The sequence below is a fragment of the Pollicipes pollicipes genome, unplaced genomic scaffold (genome assembly GCF_011947565.3).
Source record: "Pollicipes pollicipes isolate AB1234 unplaced genomic scaffold, Ppol_2.1 Scaffold_7261;HRSCAF=8764_pilon_pilon_pilon, whole genome shotgun sequence".
Classification (NCBI taxonomy): Eukaryota; Metazoa; Arthropoda; class Thecostraca; order Pollicipedomorpha; family Pollicipedidae; genus Pollicipes; species Pollicipes pollicipes.
Window position 1 is genome coordinate 7244180 of NW_023597054.1, and position 20346 is coordinate 7264525.

The 20346-nt window shown below is 52.0% G+C and overlaps 2 protein-coding genes and 1 long non-coding RNA gene across 3 annotated transcripts; 2 read left to right on the forward strand and 1 right to left on the reverse strand.

Annotated features, from left to right (window-relative positions):
- Positions 1 to 878: 878 nt before the first annotated feature.
- LOC119112788 (Collapsin Response Mediator Protein) lies at positions 879 to 14412 on the forward strand. Its single transcript, XM_037237068.1, has 8 exons — positions 879 to 928; positions 3564 to 3637; positions 10624 to 10862; positions 11686 to 11865; positions 12519 to 12865; positions 13486 to 13711; positions 14147 to 14258; positions 14405 to 14412. Exons 1-8 carry the CDS (start codon positions 879 to 881, stop codon positions 14410 to 14412), a joined length of 1236 nt encoding a protein of 411 aa, XP_037092963.1.
- An 88-nt stretch (positions 14413 to 14500) lies between these two features.
- On the forward strand, positions 14501 to 15551 carry LOC119112550 (uncharacterized). Its single transcript, XR_005095740.1, has 2 exons — positions 14501 to 14558; positions 15007 to 15551. It is a non-coding gene; the product is annotated as an uncharacterized LOC119112550 (long non-coding RNA).
- A 752-nt stretch (positions 15552 to 16303) lies between these two features.
- On the reverse strand, positions 16304 to 17475 carry LOC119112791 (glycine receptor subunit beta). The gene is made up of 4 exons (XM_037237072.1): positions 17438 to 17475; positions 16590 to 17270; positions 16467 to 16556; positions 16304 to 16319 (listed from the first exon to the last, which is right to left on the reverse strand). Exons 1-4 carry the CDS (start codon positions 17473 to 17475, stop codon positions 16304 to 16306), a joined length of 825 nt encoding a protein of 274 aa, XP_037092967.1.
- Between the last annotated feature and the right edge of the window lie 2871 nt (positions 17476 to 20346).

Here is a 20346-nt window from a genome sequence, read left to right on the forward strand (position 1 = left end):
GTTCGAGCCTTGACGCACGCGTTACGCCGCGCCTCTGGCTCCATGTTAATGTTTTACGCTTCAGTCTTCAGCCCACTGGCGGGACGGGCCAGTGAAGCCTCCGCGCGGCCCGCCCGAGCACCCGCGGCACCAGATGGTAACAGTCGCAAGAAGGTGTAAGGCTTTGAGCCGGCATCAGCGATCACCGAAAGGTGTACGTGCCGCCGCGGTCGGGGGCCGGCAGCCTGTTAGCGCACGTGACAGTGGCGGCGGACCGCAGCGTGTATTGCCAGCGTGGCGAGGTGGGCGGCGACCTTCGACAGCACACCAGCGAGATGGCGGACACGGTGAGTGCCGGGCGTGGTGAGTTCGGAATGAGAGGCCTGCAGTGAGGAAACTGGCGATAGCGCGTTAACAACTGATGATAGTCATTGTGCCCTTAGTCCATGTAAAGTGGTATTTGCTAAGCCGCCCTTGGGTTTACTTTGACATTGAATGACACGTCCGCATCACGGAATGGTTCCGCTCAGATTCTCGGCTCCACGAGAGGATATTTCCCAGTTAAGCAGGGATCAGCATGTAACACAGAGATCCTTGTGTCAGGTGTACGGCGATCAGTACACGGCCAGTGACGCCTTACCGGCCGCCAAAGTGCCGAACCATGCCGTGTCTTGATCTCGATATAAGGAGTGGATGAGCCCGTGTGTTGCCTTGCCACATGCCCCCTCTTCTGATCCGCGGAGGGCGATTCGTCAACGATGTGGATGACCCTGTGTGTTGCCTTGCCACAAGACCCTCTTCTGATCCGCGGAGGGACGGGTCGTCAGCGATGTGGATGACCCCGTGTGTTGCCTTGCCACAGGGCCCTCTTCTGATCCGCGGAGGGCGGGTCGTCAACGATGATCGCATATTTGACGCCGGACGTGCTGGTGGAGGACGGCATTATACAGTGGGTATCGCGACGGTGGCTGCTCTCGCGCTTTGCGCCGCCTATCCCTGATAAGAAATATGAAATGTAACAAACGACACCGGCCGGTGGGACTGGTGGAGTGGGTGCAACCACACGGCAACGTGGTGACAGTCACGCAGAGGGGTAACAAACGACACCGGCCGGTGGGACTGGTGGAGTGGTGTTGGCAACCACCACGGCAACGGGACGACAGTCACGCAGAGGGGTGTTGTTTCTATGATATCAGCATGTCGGACAGACGCTCGAGCTTGCTGCGTATGGATCAGAGGTGCATTAACAATCGCCCCAAAATCCGTCACCGGACTAGCACCATGTCTGCCGGCCTGGCGCCGTCATGGTTTGGCCGGCGCCCTCCAGCTGGCAGCATCGGCAGAGCTCTAGCGCTGCCAACTGGAGCACCGAGGCCGTGCCACCCACCGGAGTTGATTCCGGAATACCGAGGCCGTGCCACCCACCGGAGTTGATTCCGGAGCACCGAGGCGGTGTCAACCACCGGCGTTTGTTCGGGAACGGTTGCCGGTACAGTGACAATCGAAATTTTGCTCCTGTAATGTATCCAGCAGACGTGCTGGTGTTCTGGGTGTGTGCCACTGCTGACCCAAAGCGCCTCGGACGCGGCGCCAAGGGACGTTGGTGACCAACGCTGCCGACCAACTGCGCCTCGGATTTGGGCGTAACTGGTTGTGCTGCCGTTTACTGGCGTGCCGCCGTTTGAACAGAGTGCTCTACACTCGTGTGGGTTTTACACTGAAAGACATTGTGAAGATAAGACAGTAGAAATGGCATTGTTTCTCGGAGAAAACCAGGGGAATGGAGAAATAGATTGGTTGATATTTCGGTAACGCACCTTTATCGAAGCAATAGAGGTGAATTCAAAATGGCACATTGTTCCATAAATCGATGACTACCCGCTAGTTAACGCTCCTTGATGGTCGACTTTCAAAATGCTTTCGTACTGCACGGATTTTCCGGTGAGAACTGCCGCGGCGTCCTCCACACCTGATGACGACATACGGGATCAGAAATGCCCAAGGGACGTGGTTCATCTCGCCAGACCTCTGTCGTTAAACGGTCATTCCAGACAATTTTGAATAATCGACTATGGTGTCTCGCGTAATTGCATTAGTCTGCAAACACCGACACTTCGCACGGGATATCTCCATTTGATCGCGTATGAGCAACTAAGGTCTGACGGCAAGGTTTGGTCTTCGCAAGTGACCACCTGTTGATGTACTACAGCAAGCAGGCAGACGATACGGTGTTGGTGGTGTCACTAACCGGCTCTAGTGTGCCCTTTAGCGACCCGTGCTCGTCCCATAAATACTTGGGCTCGCAGTTCGCAAGCACTTCCGCTCTCTAGTGAACACGACGCGCACGTTGTGTTAATGGCTTCGGGTCCAGCTCGTTGCGTTAGCAATAAAGCCAGGCTGGGCTGGACGGCCGTACCCCACACGTATGGGATATATAGTTAAGGCGCACGGCAATGTGGCAAACAATGCTTCGGTACAATATTAATTAGTTTTTTTGCATGTGAACTGGTCGGCATTGAGAATGGTGCTCATCAGAAGTCATGTCATAATGTGCATTTGTTTCAGCTCGTTCAGCATCAATCGGTTTCTTAAGTGATTGGTCGATAATTGCTGTAGTTTTAGTCAACTTTCATGGCTCGTAGTAAATCTGACATTGTTGTACATGGTTATCTTTAGGAACTGGTCTTTGCCTGGCGTACGGCCTGAGCCAGGCCAATGGTCTGAACCAAGCCCATGGCCTGAACCAGGAATATGGCCTGAGCCAGGCATTTGGCCAGAGCCAGGCATTTGGCCAGAGCCAGGCATTTGGGCTGAGCCAGGCATTTGGCCAGAGCCAGGCATTTGGCCAGAGCCAGGCATTTGGCCAGAGCCAGGCATTTGGCCTGAGCCAGGCATTTGGCCAGAGCCAGGCATTTGGGCCAGAGCCAGGCATTTGGCCAGAGCCAGGCATTTGGCCAGAGCCAGGCATTTGGCCAGAGCCAGGCATTTGGCCTGAGCCAGGCATTTGGCCTGAGCCAGGGTGCCAGCGACGTTATAAAACGATGCCCCGTGAACAAATCCTAAAGTAACGCAGAGATGCGCTGTGCGATATTCTGGCGGTATATTTTAGATGTCGTTGAGTTTTACTCGTTAATTTCCTACACTCGTTGAGACCCTCGGCTGCTGCTAAATCCGCAATATTGCATTCCATATAAACGGCTCGTCAAAATGTTGCATAGAAACCTGTGTAATTGAACCCCTCTCTGGCAAATTCAAAAAAGCATCGACAGATAGAATTGGTTCTTCATGGGAACCACAACCACTAGATTTGATTCCCGGCGGTGCCCGCCTCTTCTGTCAGGATGGGAAACATGCAACGTCACATGACCTCCACTGCTGAGTGCGTTGTGAAGCCCCAATGATGACAGCAACCGGTCGTAGTCGTCATCATTGGGACTAAACGACGCCCTTAGCTGCTGAGACTCTATGGCGTCGCTTGCCTCTCACCCTGGCAGGAAGGGTGGACAAAGCGGGGAACAACAGCTGGTCGTAAGTAATAAACGAGAGGCCCGAATGCGTTGTGACGAACACGGTGACCGTTCCAGAGCGATCGGCACCGACCTGGCCGTCCCCGGAGGAACGCGCGTCATCGAGGCCGCAGGCAGATATGTCATGCCTGGTAAGACGGGCGGCTCAGCGCTGCTGACGTGGTTCGATGTGGCAGACCCCAACAGCGAGCTTGGTGGCAGTCCTTTTGTACTCCACCCTGACTCTTTTGTACTCCACCTTGACTCTTTTGTACTTCACCCTGAGCCTTTTGTGTGTGTCTAGGGACCGCCTGACTTTTATATGTCTAAGGCCTACCCGAATGGGCTGGGTCTAATTTGCGTAGTGATAAGGAAGTACCGTTACTTTCCTGTTGCTACGGGCTGAGGACTTACGGCAACGGCAAAATAGATTGTGGATTCTAGGATCTCAGAAGCTCAAATAAAATAGCATTTATCTGATTAACCCAATCGTATTTCCCCTCAAAGCCCCATAAAATTTGAAGTTGAGCGCATTCAGGTGGGGTAGAGGAAGGAAGAATTGTAACTGAAAATGCTAATGTTTTTTTTTTAAATTCTCATATAATGAATTTTAAGAGTGCATTTTAAGTAACAAGCCATGCCATATAAGTCATAACCCCTAGATGATAAAGTATTAATTGCAACATATAACTTGTGGCAATTTTACCAAAAAAATTAAATCATGAAATGATAAATAGCAGAAATTGTAAATTCAACATAAAGTAAAAAGGAGGAAGAAGAGATTTGCTGGTCGTGCAATTTGTACTTCTATGTCGGGTATATGTTTGCCAAAAAATCTGAATCTTAGAATAGTGTTTCCAGATTAGGGCCATCATATCCACCCTGGTCTGTGCTTACGAAAACGGCAAAATGCCATAATACGATACCCTTGGCGACCTCCATCACCACAGCCAATCAAACTGATGAAGTCTTATGGAGAAAGGCTGAGACATTTCGGGCGCATCACTCGTGCAAAATATGTCATGAACATGTATCTGTTGCCGCAAAACATAACCTGCCGATTTACCTCCTTCGTGCAACAGCCATTTTTCCAAATGGCGTGTTTTCCACGACGGCGTTGACGCCTCCCAGCTCGTGTTTGGCGTTCCGATTTTATACAGGGAAAAGTTTGAGCCACGTGGCGAACGCAGAAGGCTAATAACATGTGTGTTACGGCCTCTTCGGTGAGGCTCCTGGCCCGCTGAAACGCCATCAGAGCCTCAGCGGCGTGGTGGCATGTGATAACAATAACAAGGACAGTAACGCGCTGAAAATGAGCTCGAGAATTCTATGTCCAGTGCATATGTGTGGAAGGCAAGCGGTTGCAAGAAGTGTGAATTGCACGTCTAATCATAATCACGATGTCTACGGTGTTTCATCTTGCCCTTTAAGAATAGACCCACGTGGGTGTATGTTGTCGTGGTGTTACTACACAACAGGGGTTTATTAAATGTTGGTGTTTTCGTTCGAAAACGCAGTCTATGTTATCCGTGCATACTTCTTGTGTGAGGAGCTCAATTGTTGACGTAAGCATCACCACTTTTAATTTACGTTTCCCACAAAGTTTGTTCTGATTTGTCCCCACGGAAATTGGTTAGTTGCGCAGTTTTTATGCATTCATGTTTACAAAATGATTCATCAAACATTTCAGAAAGCTGCTGGTCCCCAAATCGCTACCCCTACAAAATTGTTCACCTCTTTTGGGGAATAATGGAGCGGCGATCCTCCTTACTGCTCTGCAGCTGCACCCTCAGCTTCGAATCATTTTGTAGCGTGGTTTTCAGTATATCCGCCGACTTGTGGTTGCTCTGTCACTTTTAAGACGTTTAACACACCTTAAACTATTGTGTTAAGATCTTTCATGGTCAAGGATACCAACGTTTGAAATTTTGTTCCACGCGCGCGGTGTACCTACTTGCGGAACGGAAATTTTGTTCCACTTGCGGAGCGATATTTGCCTTTATGTTACGATTCAGTTTGTCAACTTCCCTGGAAATCAAATTTCTCTGCTTGATATTTCTTTTGCGTGCTCTGGCTTTGTTTGAGATACAGACAGACTGGGTCGAGCTCTGAAGAGGTGCGTGTCGGTCCGCCTGGCACGTAGTCGTACGTCATGCCGACATTGTTTATGTTCTATACTTGGCGGCTGGAGACCCGTAAACGGATCAGCTCTCTGAGGCGTGCGGATCATGTTTGAGACATGTCAGCATCCGTCCAGTGCCGGCCGTTGCTCTGGTGGCACGCGCTTATGATGTAATCATTAGTTTGCTTGGGACACGCCGTGACAAGCAGGGAAAAAATGGCTTCGGTGCGAACCATAGGCATTGAGTGTGTACCATTTCAACGTCCGTGCTACTTAGCGACATCCCGCGTTTTCATAAGCGCTTCCACTCATGTGGTATGTGAAGTTATTAATGGAGTTGATAGGTACAAATGGTTCAAGATTGCGAAAGATTGTGTTTTCATAACTGCTCCGGCAGTTTTATTTGCTTTTTGTATTTTCGACAACTTGTAGGCACGTATTTGTTTGCACCTACTTATTACATTTAGAGGTGAAAGGAGTAAACGTGGGCTTTGAAGGCTACGCATTTACCTAGGAAAGTTCTACGTCGATCCAATCACCGGTCGCCGTGCTATGGTCTCAGTGATTTGTGAAAGGCATGTGTCAAAGGGTCTTTGCTGGATTATAGCTGAATGATAAACATAGTGACCATGAGAAATCGTACCTTCTTGGTAACGCCAACCTACGTGAGTTGTTCCCAGTCACGTGTTCCCATTTTATTTATGAAGACAATATGACTTCTTAGCCTCAGGTCACGGCACCGACCGTGACTTTAAGTGATGTAGAAACGATGCAGTGGACTTATTAAAAACTTTGTGATCACTGCGCATCAAAAATTGTGAGTATGCAATCATTAAGCAATGGGTCAATTGAGGGTCAGTACGACCTGGTGCTACTTTCCTTATGGCAGTGCTTTAGTCCGCCGAGATGTCACGGCTGAAGACACAATACGACATTGCAACGTCCGCCGAGATGTCACGGCTGAAGACACAATACGACATTGCAACGTCCGCCGAGATGTCACGGCTGAAGACACAATACGACATTGCAATGTTTCCGTTACTCGTGAACTGTTGGGTTGATAAGTGCTTTCGGGAGTTCGTCATTTCTTACACATGCTAGAAAAAAATGAACCATGGTAATTAAACTAGAGACTTAAGAAATGAAACTGCAAATAAACTTCTGAATCAATCACGGTTCCATCGCTAGCCCGAATGTCACTTGCTTTTCATATTTGTTTATTGCTGACACACTGTTCTTGTGATTTTTGAAGCCCGTGAACAGGCAGCGTACGAAAGGAAGATTATTTGTTTGAGACCACGTACAACACGATCAGTCAATTATATCTTATATGCCCGAAGATAGAAGAAGCATCTGCATGGGCCCAAGCTCTCGTGAGCCGCACGGAGGTAGGGTTCATTTAACTGGGGCAGTCATCAAATGACATCGCTTCAGAAAATTATTTGTGTGAAACTCAGCTAGCCAGTATGAAATTGTAAGGTCCGGTCCATCGATGTGAGGCATGTCTGAGGCGCAAACCCACAACTCAGTTAGCCGATATTACTGTGTGGGGACCGTTCCATCTGTACCGGGCTTGTCTGGCCGGTCACACTCTCTTGGTGACACGAGCGCACGGCCCGCAGCGCTTGGCTCGCGCGGTGTGTGACCGCGGGTCCATTGGGGGTCCCGCGGTCACACACCTTGAGGGCCTTGGGGTTCATTGGGGGTCTTGAGGATCCATTTTCCAACCAGGAACAAAGCCGGAATGGGGACCTTGTGTTGGCAAGGGGCCCCAAGTTGGCTGGAGGCAGTGTTCGAGGAGGACCGAAGGGCCTGGAGGGCCCACCGGGAACGACTATCAGGAGTCAGATTGGAAGGTTGAGAGTACGAAGGGTTGGCTGGGGTCTTAATCAGGGTCCTGGTCTGCGGGAACGTGCCATCAAATGACAGTCAGAGCGTCTTTTGCGCCGACCGGGAAACCCTGAGTCGATATGGGCCTATATGTCCGTCAGGCACCACCAGCACCGCGCAGTCAGCTCCGTGTCGGAACGGACCGGATCGTCCACGTCCCAGTCAGCTACTAAGCCGGGGCCAGTGATCTGCGCTGGTGGGGATCCCTTTATCTGTCAGGGGCCCACAGTGCCTAACAAAGGGTCTCGTGTTTGTAAGGGGCCCGAGCCGACCAAGGACAGTGTTCGACGAGATCTGAAGAGGGGCTCGGACGGCCCACCGGAACGGACGATCAAAGGCGCGGTTTGAGGGCATAGGGGCCTGAAGGACTGGCTTCAGGTCACATGAGGAAACGCAGCCCGTAGGGATGCGACCTGCAATATTAGCCAGAGGTCCTTTTGCACCATCTGAGGGCTCCCTGAGACAATTCGGACTCCTCAGCCGCCAGAGAACACGAACACCGAACAGCTGGCTCCCTGGTAGTTTGAAACGTGGCGCCATTTTCCAAGCAGGAGCAAGGCCGGAGGCCACGATTTGTATTGATCGGCTGTCTGAAACAATGGCTGGGGCTCCTGTGTCGGTCAGGGGCTCATGATGCCTAACAGGAGGTCAGTGTCGGCCTGTGGCCCCGAGTCGGTCACGGGCTTTTTAAGGGGGTTCGAAGGGGGGCCGAAGGGCCCCGGGACCAAAGATCAATGGCCCGGTTGGAGGGCTGAATGACGCGAAGGGCTGGCCGCGGGTCGCATGAAAAACTCCATCCGTAGGCACGTGATCTCAAATGTCTGTTACAGGACCTCTTGTGCCGACTGAGGACTACTGAGACGAGAGTGTTCATTTATTTCGGGCGGAGATTACCAACACCCAGCTGTCGCCTTCAGATCAGTCTGAGCACTTGGGGCTCATTTTCCAGGCAGGGGCAAGGACGGGCCCGCGATTTGCAAAAGGGCCATAACCGGCGAGTTTTCCGGGGGAGGGCCCTTTCACTATCAGGAGGCCCTTCGTCAACCATACGCTCCCCCCCCCCCCCCCCGTCCTTGCCAAGGTTCTCATTGCGCGCCCGATCGCAGCTCAGCTCAGCGATCCCGGCCTGGCTGCCATTCCATTCTACCAAGGTTTTCCAGGAAAACACTTGCCACCACCCTACAGCAGGCAAGTCTCCCGCTGCCAGGGGTGTTCAAATCTACCCTACAGCAGGCAAGTTTCCCGCTGCCAGGGGTGTTCAAATCTTCGCGATGATGAAAGACGACCCACTGGGTCGGTCCACAACGATGCACAGGCACTTCTAAGACGAACTGCTTCTAAGAATGGTTGGAAAGCTGCGGTTTCCAAACGCCTCCGGAGTTTGGCTCATATAAGGCGGGGTGGAAAGACGAATGCGCCTTGGTCACGCTAGTAGCGCGGCAGCTGTACCTATGTCCTATGTGCAAACGCTGCAGAAAGCGTGTGAACGGGCCCAGTACAGTCCGAGGCTTAAGCAGATGTGTAACGCTTCCCCCAATAGCTACATGTGCGGTACGTTTAAAGAGCAAAATGTAAGTGCTTGCTTGCAATCGCCTGCTGGCTCATCACGGTGCGGAAGATGAAAAGAAATAAAAAAACAGCCTACAAATAAGTAATAAAAAAGCATCCGGAAAGAATTTGCACCGTGGTAGGTACAGCCACCGGCTGCTACGGCACGGCCTGGCCAGGAAATATAGCACTGTGCTACACAACCGCGGCAACCCAATTCTTGAAGCATCCGTGTACCGTCCAAAGACGAGCGCTCTCGGCCCTGGTGACGCCGGTCCCCTGTGTGTATCCCCGGGCGTTTCCGTTGAGCGATTGTGGAGTAAAGAGAGCGACGTGGAGGCACATATGATCTGTATAGGGTCCATTTCGACCTGAATAGGGTCCATGCTGGTTTGTAAGGGACGCATAATCTAATTTAACAGGCCATTTTGACAAGTCGGTGCTCGCCTCTCCCCCTTCCTCCCCCCCCCCCCCCCCCCACCAACTTGAGCATATTTCCCGCGTTCCTGCTGATAGTTTTGGGATTTAATATTTTCAATCACTATGGTGTTTGTATTTGATGGCTTGTCAACATCATGTTTGGCTATGCAAATAGTTTTACTTATGATTGGCTAGTAGAACTGTGTATGTACTCATCAATCAGTTCTGACAATCTGGAACATGAAAAGGAACTGTACCATTTAAAAGATATGCTACAACTATTAACAGCATACCCAGAACAATAGCTGAACAATAACAATAGCAAACAACAACAACAGAACAACAATACCAAACAATAACGTATTGAGGGCATATTTACTGAATGGAAAAATTGTGTTGTCCGCAGCAGTCTTTTCCATGCATTATGCCAGTAGTTATAAGGGAATATATTTCATCACGTCTGATGCTTCCTTCAATATATTCAAATGTGGAATATTGGATTTAAGTTAGAATTCTAGCATATAAACTTCGTTCCGCTGTTTTGCCTGAGTCTAGCTTAAGATATGTTCAAATCACTAAACGCGCTTCTGAGTAACAATTACTGGTGCTATGCTATGTCGCAGGTGCGCGGAGCTCGTCCTCAATTGGACCATGTGTGTGCGTGTGCGTGTGCGTGTGCGTGTGCGTGTGCGTGTGCGTGTGCGTGTGCGTGTGCGTGTGCGTGCGCGTGCGCGTGCGCGTGTGCGTGTGCCTTTGCCTTTGCCTTTGCCTTTGCCTTTGCCTTTGCCTTTGCCTTTGCGCGGGGAGAGGGCGGCTCAGAGGCATTGTTGTACCTTTCTTTCCACGTACCGTCATGAGGTTAGTGCTGAACCTTCCCATATGTGTTGAGGTCCGTACGCCGCATGCTCATGACGCAATAACTGCCGAGGCTGTAAGCTGGTGACACTTAACGAATTTTCTCATTTGTTTTTGCTGCTGTTTTCTGCAAGCGTCGGTCATTGCCGCCCAAATTAGATACATACTAGACACTTTGAAGTTGCTGAACAACTTCGCTTCGCCCACCTATCTCCCTCGGTCTTTCTGGCTGCCACCGGCGGCCTGGCCGACCTCCGCTGTCCACCGCGTCGCCTCCGGGGCTAACCGTCTGCTCGGCCACAGGCGGTATCGACACGCACACGCACATGCAGCTGCCGTTCATGGGCACGTCGGCCGTCGACGACTTCTACTGGGGAACGCGCGCCGCGCTGGCCGGCGGCACCACCATGATCCTGGACTTCGTGCTGCCGCAGCGGAACGAGTCGCTCGTCTCTGCCTACGTGCAGTGGCGCCGCTGGGCCGACGACAAGGTCTGCTGCGACTACGGCTTCCACGTCGGCGTCACCTGGTGGTCGGATAAGGTACGGCACGCGGTGGGAGGGGGCTGAGGCTCGTGGCGTATATTAGCAGTTGGCGACACGGCATGGTCTCTGTGACGGTGCAGACTTAAGTGTGACGGCTGACACAAGTGCAGCTTACGAAAACGTCGTGTTCAGTTCGTATGTCTTCCTGCGTATGCTGTAAATGGAGCATGTATAATCGAAACCTGACATTTCAAGGTGAAAAGTTCCCGCTTTTGCCACAGCTTATCCGTACTATATATATATATATATATATATATATATATATATATATATATATGCATACATACATGAATGCACTTCTTCATTCGTATTTAAGCATCTAGCCATAGATGCAGAACATAATAAAGTGGGCGCAGCATCCCCAAATACTTGCATGTTTTTTTTTTTTGAAGCATGCCCGCTCCAGCACCTTTGGCGCACCAACTTCTCCGAGTATACTCCACCAATGGGCATGGCCTTGTTTCCCAATGCCAGTGGTCCGTCATGCTTTCACTTGATGGCGTTGAGGAGGATTTGATTCGTTTCGCTGCACTCAAATCATGACTAATGACTCAAGCGTGCGACACGGGGAGTCCTAATTTAAATCGTTGCTCGCTTGGTGCGTAGTTAACTTTCTTCTGGTGCAATTTAAGACAGGTCACTTCAATTGTTCCTCACCTGGCCACAGCCAAAGCACAAAATAAATTTGTTGTCTGGTACAAAAAATCATCATCTATATCCATGCACTGCTCAAGACTATTTTGTGCTTACTTCCGCCTGCAAGTGGGCTAAAATTGAAATTCCTAGCTGTGTGCGCCTCATTTTCACGGTCATGTTCCAGGTCAAGGAGGAGATGGCTCAGCTGGTTGACGAGTGCGGGGTCAACTCTTTCAAAATGTTCATGGCCTACAAGGACACCTGGCAATTACTGGACGAAGATTTGCTAAAATCGTTTACCCAGTGTAAAGCCATCGGAGCCCTCGCACAAGTTCATGCGGAAAACGGGGACATCATCAAAGAGGTATATTTTTTCGTCCAACGGTGTGATAACTTCTCGTAGTTATTGACATGCAATTTGATGGCTGATCAAAACTAGCTGTTCTACATGGCGGTGGCATGCTAGCTTACTTTCTATCTACCGGATCGGGCGATTACAGTTGGGGCAGGAGCGGGTGGGGGGACACGTTCCTTCAAGAGCGGCAGGGATAGGTGAAAATGGTTACAGCCATTTTTCGATCAGCCTTCAGATTTATTCATAAGCATTGTGGCTCAACTGCCCACGGCCTTGCAATGCCTTGACGTGGTCGAGTTTCGTTTGCGGTTATAGGGTCACTATAGAGCTGTGCGGTTATAGGGTCACTATAGAGCTGTGCGGTTATAGGGTCACTATAGAGCTGTGCGGCTATAGGGTCACTATAGAGCTGTGCGACTCCCATCCGAAGTGTCCGTGTTTTGGCCGCTGGCGTATTTTCCGCGCAGCGCGGCAGCCGCCGGATGACAGGGTCCCTTGCTTTCCGCTTTACAGTGTGGTTCTCGCTGTGATGGCATACCTGTATCTAGTCTCCCTGCTATGCCATATCCGTATCCACTGACCGTTCGATGTGTCCCCACGCCGCATCATCGTCATTATCAGCTCTCGTCGACATCTGATGGTTGCTACCAACCGCCCGGCAGATGAGCCAGCGGATGCTGGCGGCCGGTGTGACCGGGCCCGAGGGTCACGAGCTGTGCCGACCGGAGGAGGTCGAGGCTGAGGCCACCAATCGCGCCTGCGTGCTGGCCAACCAGGTGGGCTGCCCCCTGTACGTGGTGCACGTGATGTCCAAGTCGGCGGCCGACGTGGTGTCGGCCAAGCGGCGCCAGGGTCACGTGGTGTACGGCGAGCCGATCGCCGCTGGCCTGGGCACCGACGGCACCCACTACTGGAACCGGTGCTGGCGGCACGCGGCCGCGCACGTCATGGGCCCGCCGCTGCGACCCGACCCCAGCACACCTGCCTACCTCATGGACATGCTGGCCAAGTAAGGAGCCGGGCGTGGGAGGCAACTGGGGCGGCGGCGGCAGCCCGCTGGCCTCGTCCTCGGTGTGCGATAGTAAGCTGATGTTAGCCGGAATGTTCTGGGGATTTTATCGGAACGTTTTCGGTGCGCTTCGTGCGCTGTAAAGGTTGTATCTCATCGTTGCGGGGTCGTTAGCCCATGACCTGTGCTGACTGCTTTTTTAGATTCCTGGCTAAAATCGGCATGAAAATATCGGCAAACTATGAACGACGCAAAGCGACCACAATTGTTAAATCTGCGATAACTTAATGCAAGTAAACCATCGACGGCATGTGGATTGTGTATGAACTACGACACGGCCGTGGTCCCTCAAGGGTAATTTGAGGGACCTAAAGATGTCAGAAGATCCGACAATATCAGAACAGAACTAGGTCGTTAAAGGACCATAAACGGCGCAATGCGTCATATGGTGGACTTGACAGGAGTTCAGTCTTCATAAAGGGTTGAATTAAGAATGTGAAAGAAAGCTTGTTCCATATTACCTTCCAAGGCCTTCTGGGCAGAATTGTCACCGCCTTTGCTGGAAGTACGCCTGGTCATGTCCCGCTTGTCATATGTTGAAATAGGCCGTTATGTTGCAGTAACGACCTGCAGTGCACCGGCACGGACAACTGCACGTTCACCTCTGAACAGAAGGCTATGGGCAAGGGCGACTTCACGAAAATCCCGAACGGCGTGAACGGCGTGGAGGACCGCATGTCTGTCATCTGGGAGAAGGGTGTCGCCTCTGGCAAGATGGACCCGCGCCGCTTTGTGGCCGTCACCAGCACAAACGCGGCCAAAATATTCAACGTCTATCCCCGGAAGGTAGGTTAAGTGTCCGAACTTGTTGGCTTTTAGGTGGTACTTTGCACAGGGAAAATGAATGTAATCACTGTTTGAAGGTCAGAAAAGTGAGGTTGACAATCAGTCCGTGAAATAGGAATACTACACGGCTATTCCAACTCACCATAAACGCACGCGTCTTGAAACAGTTGGAATTCTTCTCACTGCACCCGAAACTTTTACTTGCAACATGATCCTGCGCTGATCCCACCTTCCAATCAGTGATAACCCTATGGCATCATTATGGCGCATTACACTGTATGCTGCCATGTCATGGATGTCATCACCAGGCGCGGCATACCATACCTGCTCACCATATGTGGGTAAGGCCGTCCATCCGTCTGCTTCTGTGATCAGCGTGTGCCTGCCTGTCGTCGGTCGGCATCGTCACACGACCCCGTGTCCACGCTCCGCCAGGGCGTCATCGCCGTCGGCTCCGACGCAGACATCGTCGTCTGGAATGGCGAGGCCAGCCGGGTCATCTCGGCGCGCACGCACCACCAGCGCTGCGACTTCAACGTGTTCGAGGGCATGCGGTGCCGCGGCGTGGCCGAGTGCGTGGTGTCGCGCGGCCGCCTCTGCCTGGACGAGGGAGAGCTGCGCGTGGAGCGTGGCGCCGGCCGCTTCGTCGCCACGCCGGCCTTCTCGCCCGAGGTATACTTGCGCGTGCATCAGCGCGATGAGGTGCGCGTGCCGCAGCCGGTGGACCGCAGCAGCACGGCTGACCCGGACTGCCAGGAGAGCGGCGGTGCGCCGGAGCCAGAGCCGGAGCCGGAGCCGGAGCCGGAGCCGGGGTACGCTCCGTCTGCGCCGACCCGGCTGACTCCAGGTGAGTGTTGGACGGAGCCCATCGGAGCAATGTCTGGTGCTTCTCTCACCGACTATAGGCGTGTAAAAATAGTGTTATCGGCGTAGTCCGCACAGCTCCAATTTGGTCGTGTTTAACACTCCTGGGGAAAAACATCAGCTGTGTTGCATTGGCTTGCAAAATATACCAACCCATGGAAAGCGTTGTGTAGTGTAACTCTGGTGGGCACGCTTATGACGTCCGGCACCGTAGATTTTTCACACTCTTGTGCTGGTTTCAAGGTATCAAGGTGTTAGAATCGTGAATGCTAAAAAGTGTACATAAGGACATAGCAGGCGAAACAAAAGGCCCTGGTTTGGGGATGATTTGACATGCTGGACAACATGTTTGATCACTATCCACAATGGGTTTCGCGACCACACGTGTAGTTAGCAGCGGATGGCGACTGACGGAGGACGCGGTGTTTCAGCGGAACGATCGGAGAGCGGCGGTTCTCATCCGAGGACCGGGGTTCGGGTGCAGGCGCCGCCCGGTGGCAAGTCGTCTGCCCTCTGGTGACCGGTGCGCGTGCCCAAACACCCCCGCTGGCGGGCCGAGCCGACAGCGCCGGCCGAAGGCGCCCATTCAGAGGTGTGGGTAGGTGTCGGGTGTCGCGTTAGGATATAACATCTGTACTACATCTTACTAACATTAGCATTTGGCGGATGGTTCGCATCATGCATTGTTGAACGCAATGAACTGTATTCGGGTGTATACACGCATTTGTTAACTGCTGCCACGCATATGCGTCTCTACATTCCACACTGCCAACGGCTTGCCAGCAATCGAGCTTTGGATTATGTTGTGAGCAAATCTGTTTTATAGTTACTAACACTTGAATAAGGGAACGGCCGAAGGTGGCGAATAACGCTCCAAAAGACGGGTGTTGTAGTTTTGGGAATGCCAGCTGCTTTCTCGTGTTTTGGGCATCAGTTTAAGCGTGCAAAAATCGAATATATCTTTTAACCCAATGGATGCCGTACTTTCTGTGCGCAGGGGTCTGGCGGAGGAGTCGCCCACATCGAACCCACACGATACATACCTGGGTTATGACTAGGTCCAGCAGAATGCAACTCCGGCGGCGGGACGTTCACAAACAGCCGCGGTAGTGTTACCGATCGTGATTGTCACACTGCCGCTGATGACCCGACACAAACGTATAAAAATAACAAAATGCGTCGATTGTTATCCGCATTTTCCGTTTGCCAATGATGAGGATGATGACGAAATCAGATCTTAATCCATCCTTTACCTGCGATTTTCCTGTAAATACGTGATGAGCAACAAACACCGTGGCGATGAGTACGGTGGAACGCTGTAATACCCTTGCCAGTGTGGTGTCCTGTCATCTGTATCACCTCTATCGCCATCATGCATGCCACCTTCTTCGTTCAGTATCTTCGTTGAGAGGAAAACATCACGTCAATCTGATCGGCAGACTGCATAAATACTTAACTGCCCGAGTGAGCGTGGCGCCGTAGGCGAGTACCGCTTGATTACTTATTTGTATTGCATGACATTACTTCGTGAATAGAGAAATATTGCAGTTCACTAAACCATTGTCGTCTCCAGTGATGGTGTATCAGTGCAGCATACGTTTACACGAATAGTAGATCCTCGGGCGAACACACAATTTTACAGTTCTCTGAAAGCAACGTGAATGCATTTCCCTGGCAGCCTTGACACCTACAGCTGTCTGACACTGGCCCAGCTGTAGTGCCGAGTGTTCAGTCGTGCGAGATGCTGCGCCAGGCCGGGACGTAGCAGAGCCAGTACACCATGCAGAAGATGATCCAGCAGAGCGCATACAGTTTGAAATAGACCCGCGCGCCGCACCGTTCAACCCGCTCCCAGCGCTGGCCGCCCTGACCCGTCGCCCGCACCACCAACCTCATGTCCAGCACAGCCTCCAGCACGCTGACCAGCGAGAACACCAGGCAGCCGATCTCCCAGGCGTGTGCGGCGGAGCGCGGCGCCTCGCTGCTGGGGCCGCGCCGCTGCGCCGTACCGCACGTCAGCAGCAGCGTCAGCAGGGCAAGAATGGTGACCGGCAGCCGGCTGCGGATCAGCGAGACGGGTACCAGCGCCGCCAGCCAGCTGGCCGACACCAGCAGCGCGCTGGGAGCGTAAAGCCGCGCCAGGTGCGCGCCGATGCGTCGCCGCAACTGCAGCTCCACCGCCTGCTCGTGGGCGGCAGCTGGCTGTCGCTGCCGCACACGCACGGCGAACTTCTGCTGCAGCGCGTCAAAGTCCGGCTCCAGCCGCACGTCAGAGACGTTGAGCCGCGCGTTGGGCGACGTCGAACGCAGCCGGATCAGGCACGTCTGTGTGTCGAACGGGAAGTGGGCGTAGTCGAACTGGCAGTGCTGCGCCACCGTCGCCATGGTGACCTGGTGGAAGAGCCCGCCATTCGTTTCCACGGTGGTGGCCGGCGCCAGGAAGCCAGCGAGGTCGACACGCGTGGGGTCCGCCGGCAGCACGCGCGGTGCAAACAGGTCCTCTTGGTCCGCGTCCCGGTCATCGGTCGCCCAACTCGCCTTTAGGAAGCAGGAGTAGACGATCTCCTTCCGGGCCTCGTGCACTTCGAGCAGGGAGATCAGGCCAAAGGATCCGTGGATGACGGGCGAAGGCGGTGGAGCTGAGCGATGAACTCTGTGTACGTCGTTGCTTTTCTGGCTGGTCTCCAGGTCAGCACTTGTGAGTGATGAGACATGTGAGAGGAGTGATGCAGCTAATAGTATTGAAGGAGGCATTCTGACTCAGCAACGCGAGAAGTTACGCTGTCTGCAATGCATATTTCCTTTGCCCGAAAAGGCTCGCTCAGTATGTTGGCTTGTACAATATTAATATTTTCAGCTTACCAGTCGTCTTTAAAAAAGTACCTCCAATCGCCGAGCATGCCGTAATTATATAGGCCTCACGTGTTTCGAAAATGGTAAAGTAGTGTTAACGGTTTCCCATTCATGTACGTGATATACGCACTTCAGATCGCGTGCCTTTGTGTTAGAGCATTCCATCGACAATAGAGGGCCGGATAATTCAAACTTCAGCATGCCCGTTGCAATTGTATATCCGGCTGTTTCCAACGGTATCTGGCTATGTTCGCAATAATAATGGGGCCTTCGGTACGGCTACCGAGACGGCTCTGTATTTGTCTTTGGATTGGTACTTACATTCGTACGTGGACTTCTGTGATTTTGCTCAAGCTTTAGTGCCGTTTGTTGCGCTGTGACGATGACAGCTTGGTAGCGGCAGTTGCTCTTGCGCTGGAGGCCTCGTTCGAGGTACAGATTCTTCCCGGTGTCAACATCTCTGACGGTGGTTTGACTCGAGAATAATGTATCTTTGTTAACCGTGCACGTGGCCTTCATGGCGCGCACATTACTTAAAATGTGATAAAACATGTCGATGTGGTGGTTAGCTGCCGGTGCTGGGAATGAACCTCATTTACATGACGGATTTTGTCGCATTTCTCCAGCGCTGTCTATCTACTCAGCAAAATTTCCACGTGCGTGACGTTAGTAGTAACTCGGTATAACATTCGGCAGAAATCGACGACCCCTTTGGATTTGTAAAAACCTGTGCCAAACTGGCGGTCCCCGTTTTGCGGTGGGAGCCCCGTTATGCGGTCATTGGTGGGTTTTGCGGTGGGTTCCCCCAGTTACCAAACTTCTACTTTGCGCACTGACTGGTGTCGGAAATCACTTCGTGGGGAATGAAGCAGTCTGAGAAGCTAGTGATGTATTTAGCTATTTATTTAGCCGCGAGTTCTGATTTCGCTGAAAACACGTCAAATGGCCACTTATGGTACGAGAGCACCGGACATTGACGTCTGGTTTACAATGCCATGTGCCGTTCAATACCCAATTCAAAGTCAAAAGACAGACAATTCCGCGTCGCTCAGAAGTTACAGGCTGATCTCGGTTTTTTAACCACAAAATATTCACCAGCGCATGAACTGGAGTGTCAAAAAATCCTGACCTTTTGAGGTTACTCTACAAGGCAAAAACCACAGACCAAAGAAGGGAAATTCCTTATAGCCCCCCCCCCCCCCCAGATTGTATGAAATAATTTGATGGCGTAGTGTTGCCCGTCATTTGACCTTGGCGGGTGACCAGCACTTTCTGGCGCACGATAGTTTGTGCGCCGAAGAAAAGCCGGTGATTAAAAATCCTAAATCGCCGTTAGGTCTGGATTGATATGGAATTCCCCGTCCTTTAATCTCGCATTTGACCTTAAAGGAGGACGTTGAGGAGTCATAACTTTTTCACGGATCCTAGTTCAGGCGCTGGTGAATATCCTGCTGCTTAAAACTCGAAAATCGGCTGTAGCCTTTGAGTGCTTCAAGTTAAGGATGGCATTGGGAAACCAGAACGGACGCAGCCCGCCTTGTTAGGCTTCCTGTCATTTGACTTCATCACTTCATCACTTCATGACTTCATTACAAGAACCCATGACCAATGCGGATGGTCTCGGAGCGATCAAGAGCGTCTCGGCCGATACGGATTTAGGTCGGGGATGGTGGTGTTAAAATCGTTCGGGCGCTCGACTCTGGACCCGTCAGTCTGAGGTTCGGACCCCGGCCACGCCACCACCGTATCCTACACGAAGACCCCGGCCCACCATCTTATGAAGGCATCCGCCTCGAAATCTCCCTATCAGTCAGCGAGACGTAAAGCCGCTATCCTTTCCACTAAGATTTAGGTCTCCGTCAGCGGCGATAGCAGCAGCGTCAACTTCTGTGATTTGGGAAACCCGAGACCAATAGGAACGGCATTTGAGCGATCGGGGGTGCCGCGGTAGGCCAACAAAGAGATTCCCGTCAACAGTGTAGGGTCTTCAGAGCAAGCGAGAAGAACGTAAGGCCAATACGATGTCTACTGAACGATTTGGAGCATCCCGGCAGGCAAACACATCGGGCCCGACCAGAGCACAGGACCCCCGGAGCAAAGAGGAATAACCCAAGACCAGTGTAAATGAACTAATGCGATCAAAAGTGTCCGGGTAGGTTAATAGAAAGAGCCTGGACAAGAGCGAAGGGTCCTCCACAAATGAGTTCAATGGGGAAGGGACCGAGATCAATGTAGAGGGCACTGATCGTCGAGCGCCTCGGTGCTTTACCTTATATGGGGTCCGGCAACAGCACTAGGCCCTCTGAGCAAGTGGGAAAAACATGATACCAGTGTAAATGGCCACTGAGCAACCGAGTATTTTCCGGGATATGGAACTCCGGCAATAGCGTAAAGAACCTTTCGGTCGAGTGTGAAAAATCTATTTGGGTTCTTTAATCGCTTAAGAGTGTCCAGAAATGTTAGTAATAGTAGTGGCCTCCTATAGTACGACCCTACATTAAAATAGGATGTACCCAGGACCCAATGTGCAGGGCCCCCGAACAACTGGTGTGCCCGAGCAGCTTAACAGACAAGGCCCCCGACTAGGACGCAGGGGCTTCCAAAGAAATTGGAAGTACCCGAAACCCAATACGGAGGGACACAGAACGATCGAGTGTGCCTGAGGTGAGGTGTAACAGATGGGGATTCCGACAAGAGCGTAGAGCCCTCCGCGAATGACGGGGGATCGGAAGGGCCCTAGACCAATGTAGACGGCCTATGAGCATGTCGCGGGTACGGGCGGCCTATGACCACATCGCACTGGCAAAGCCTTGGCAAGGGGGTGTTGGACATAGTTGGCAAAGAACCTTCTGATTGTAAAAATTTGCCCTGAAAATTCACCTAATTTGGCACTCTTGTTAATGAGAATATGTTTTTCT

Excerpts from the sequence above, each read along its gene's own strand:
- LOC119112788 (XM_037237068.1), top strand. The coding sequence starts at position 879 with ATGATCGCATATTTGACGCCGGACGTGCTGGTGGAGGACGGCATTATA. Across the intron at positions 10,863-11,685 it reads TCACCTGGTGGTCGGATAAG|GTCAAGGAGGAGATGGCTCA; the intron begins GTACGGCACGCG and ends GTCATGTTCCAG. Across the intron at positions 13,712-14,146 it reads TCAACGTCTATCCCCGGAAG|GGCGTCATCGCCGTCGGCTC; the intron begins GTAGGTTAAGTG and ends ACGCTCCGCCAG.
- LOC119112791 (XM_037237072.1), bottom strand. The coding sequence starts at position 17,475 with ATGCTCGGCGATTGGAGGTACTTTTTTAAAGACGACTG. Across the intron at positions 17,271-17,437 it reads TACTTTTTTAAAGACGACTG|TGCTGACCTGGAGACCAGCC; the intron begins GTAAGCTGAAAA and ends ATCACTCACAAG. Across the intron at positions 16,557-16,589 it reads CTGCTGACGCTGCTGCTGAC|CGAGGCGCCGCGCTCCGCCG; the intron begins GTGCGGTACGGC and ends CGGCCCCAGCAG.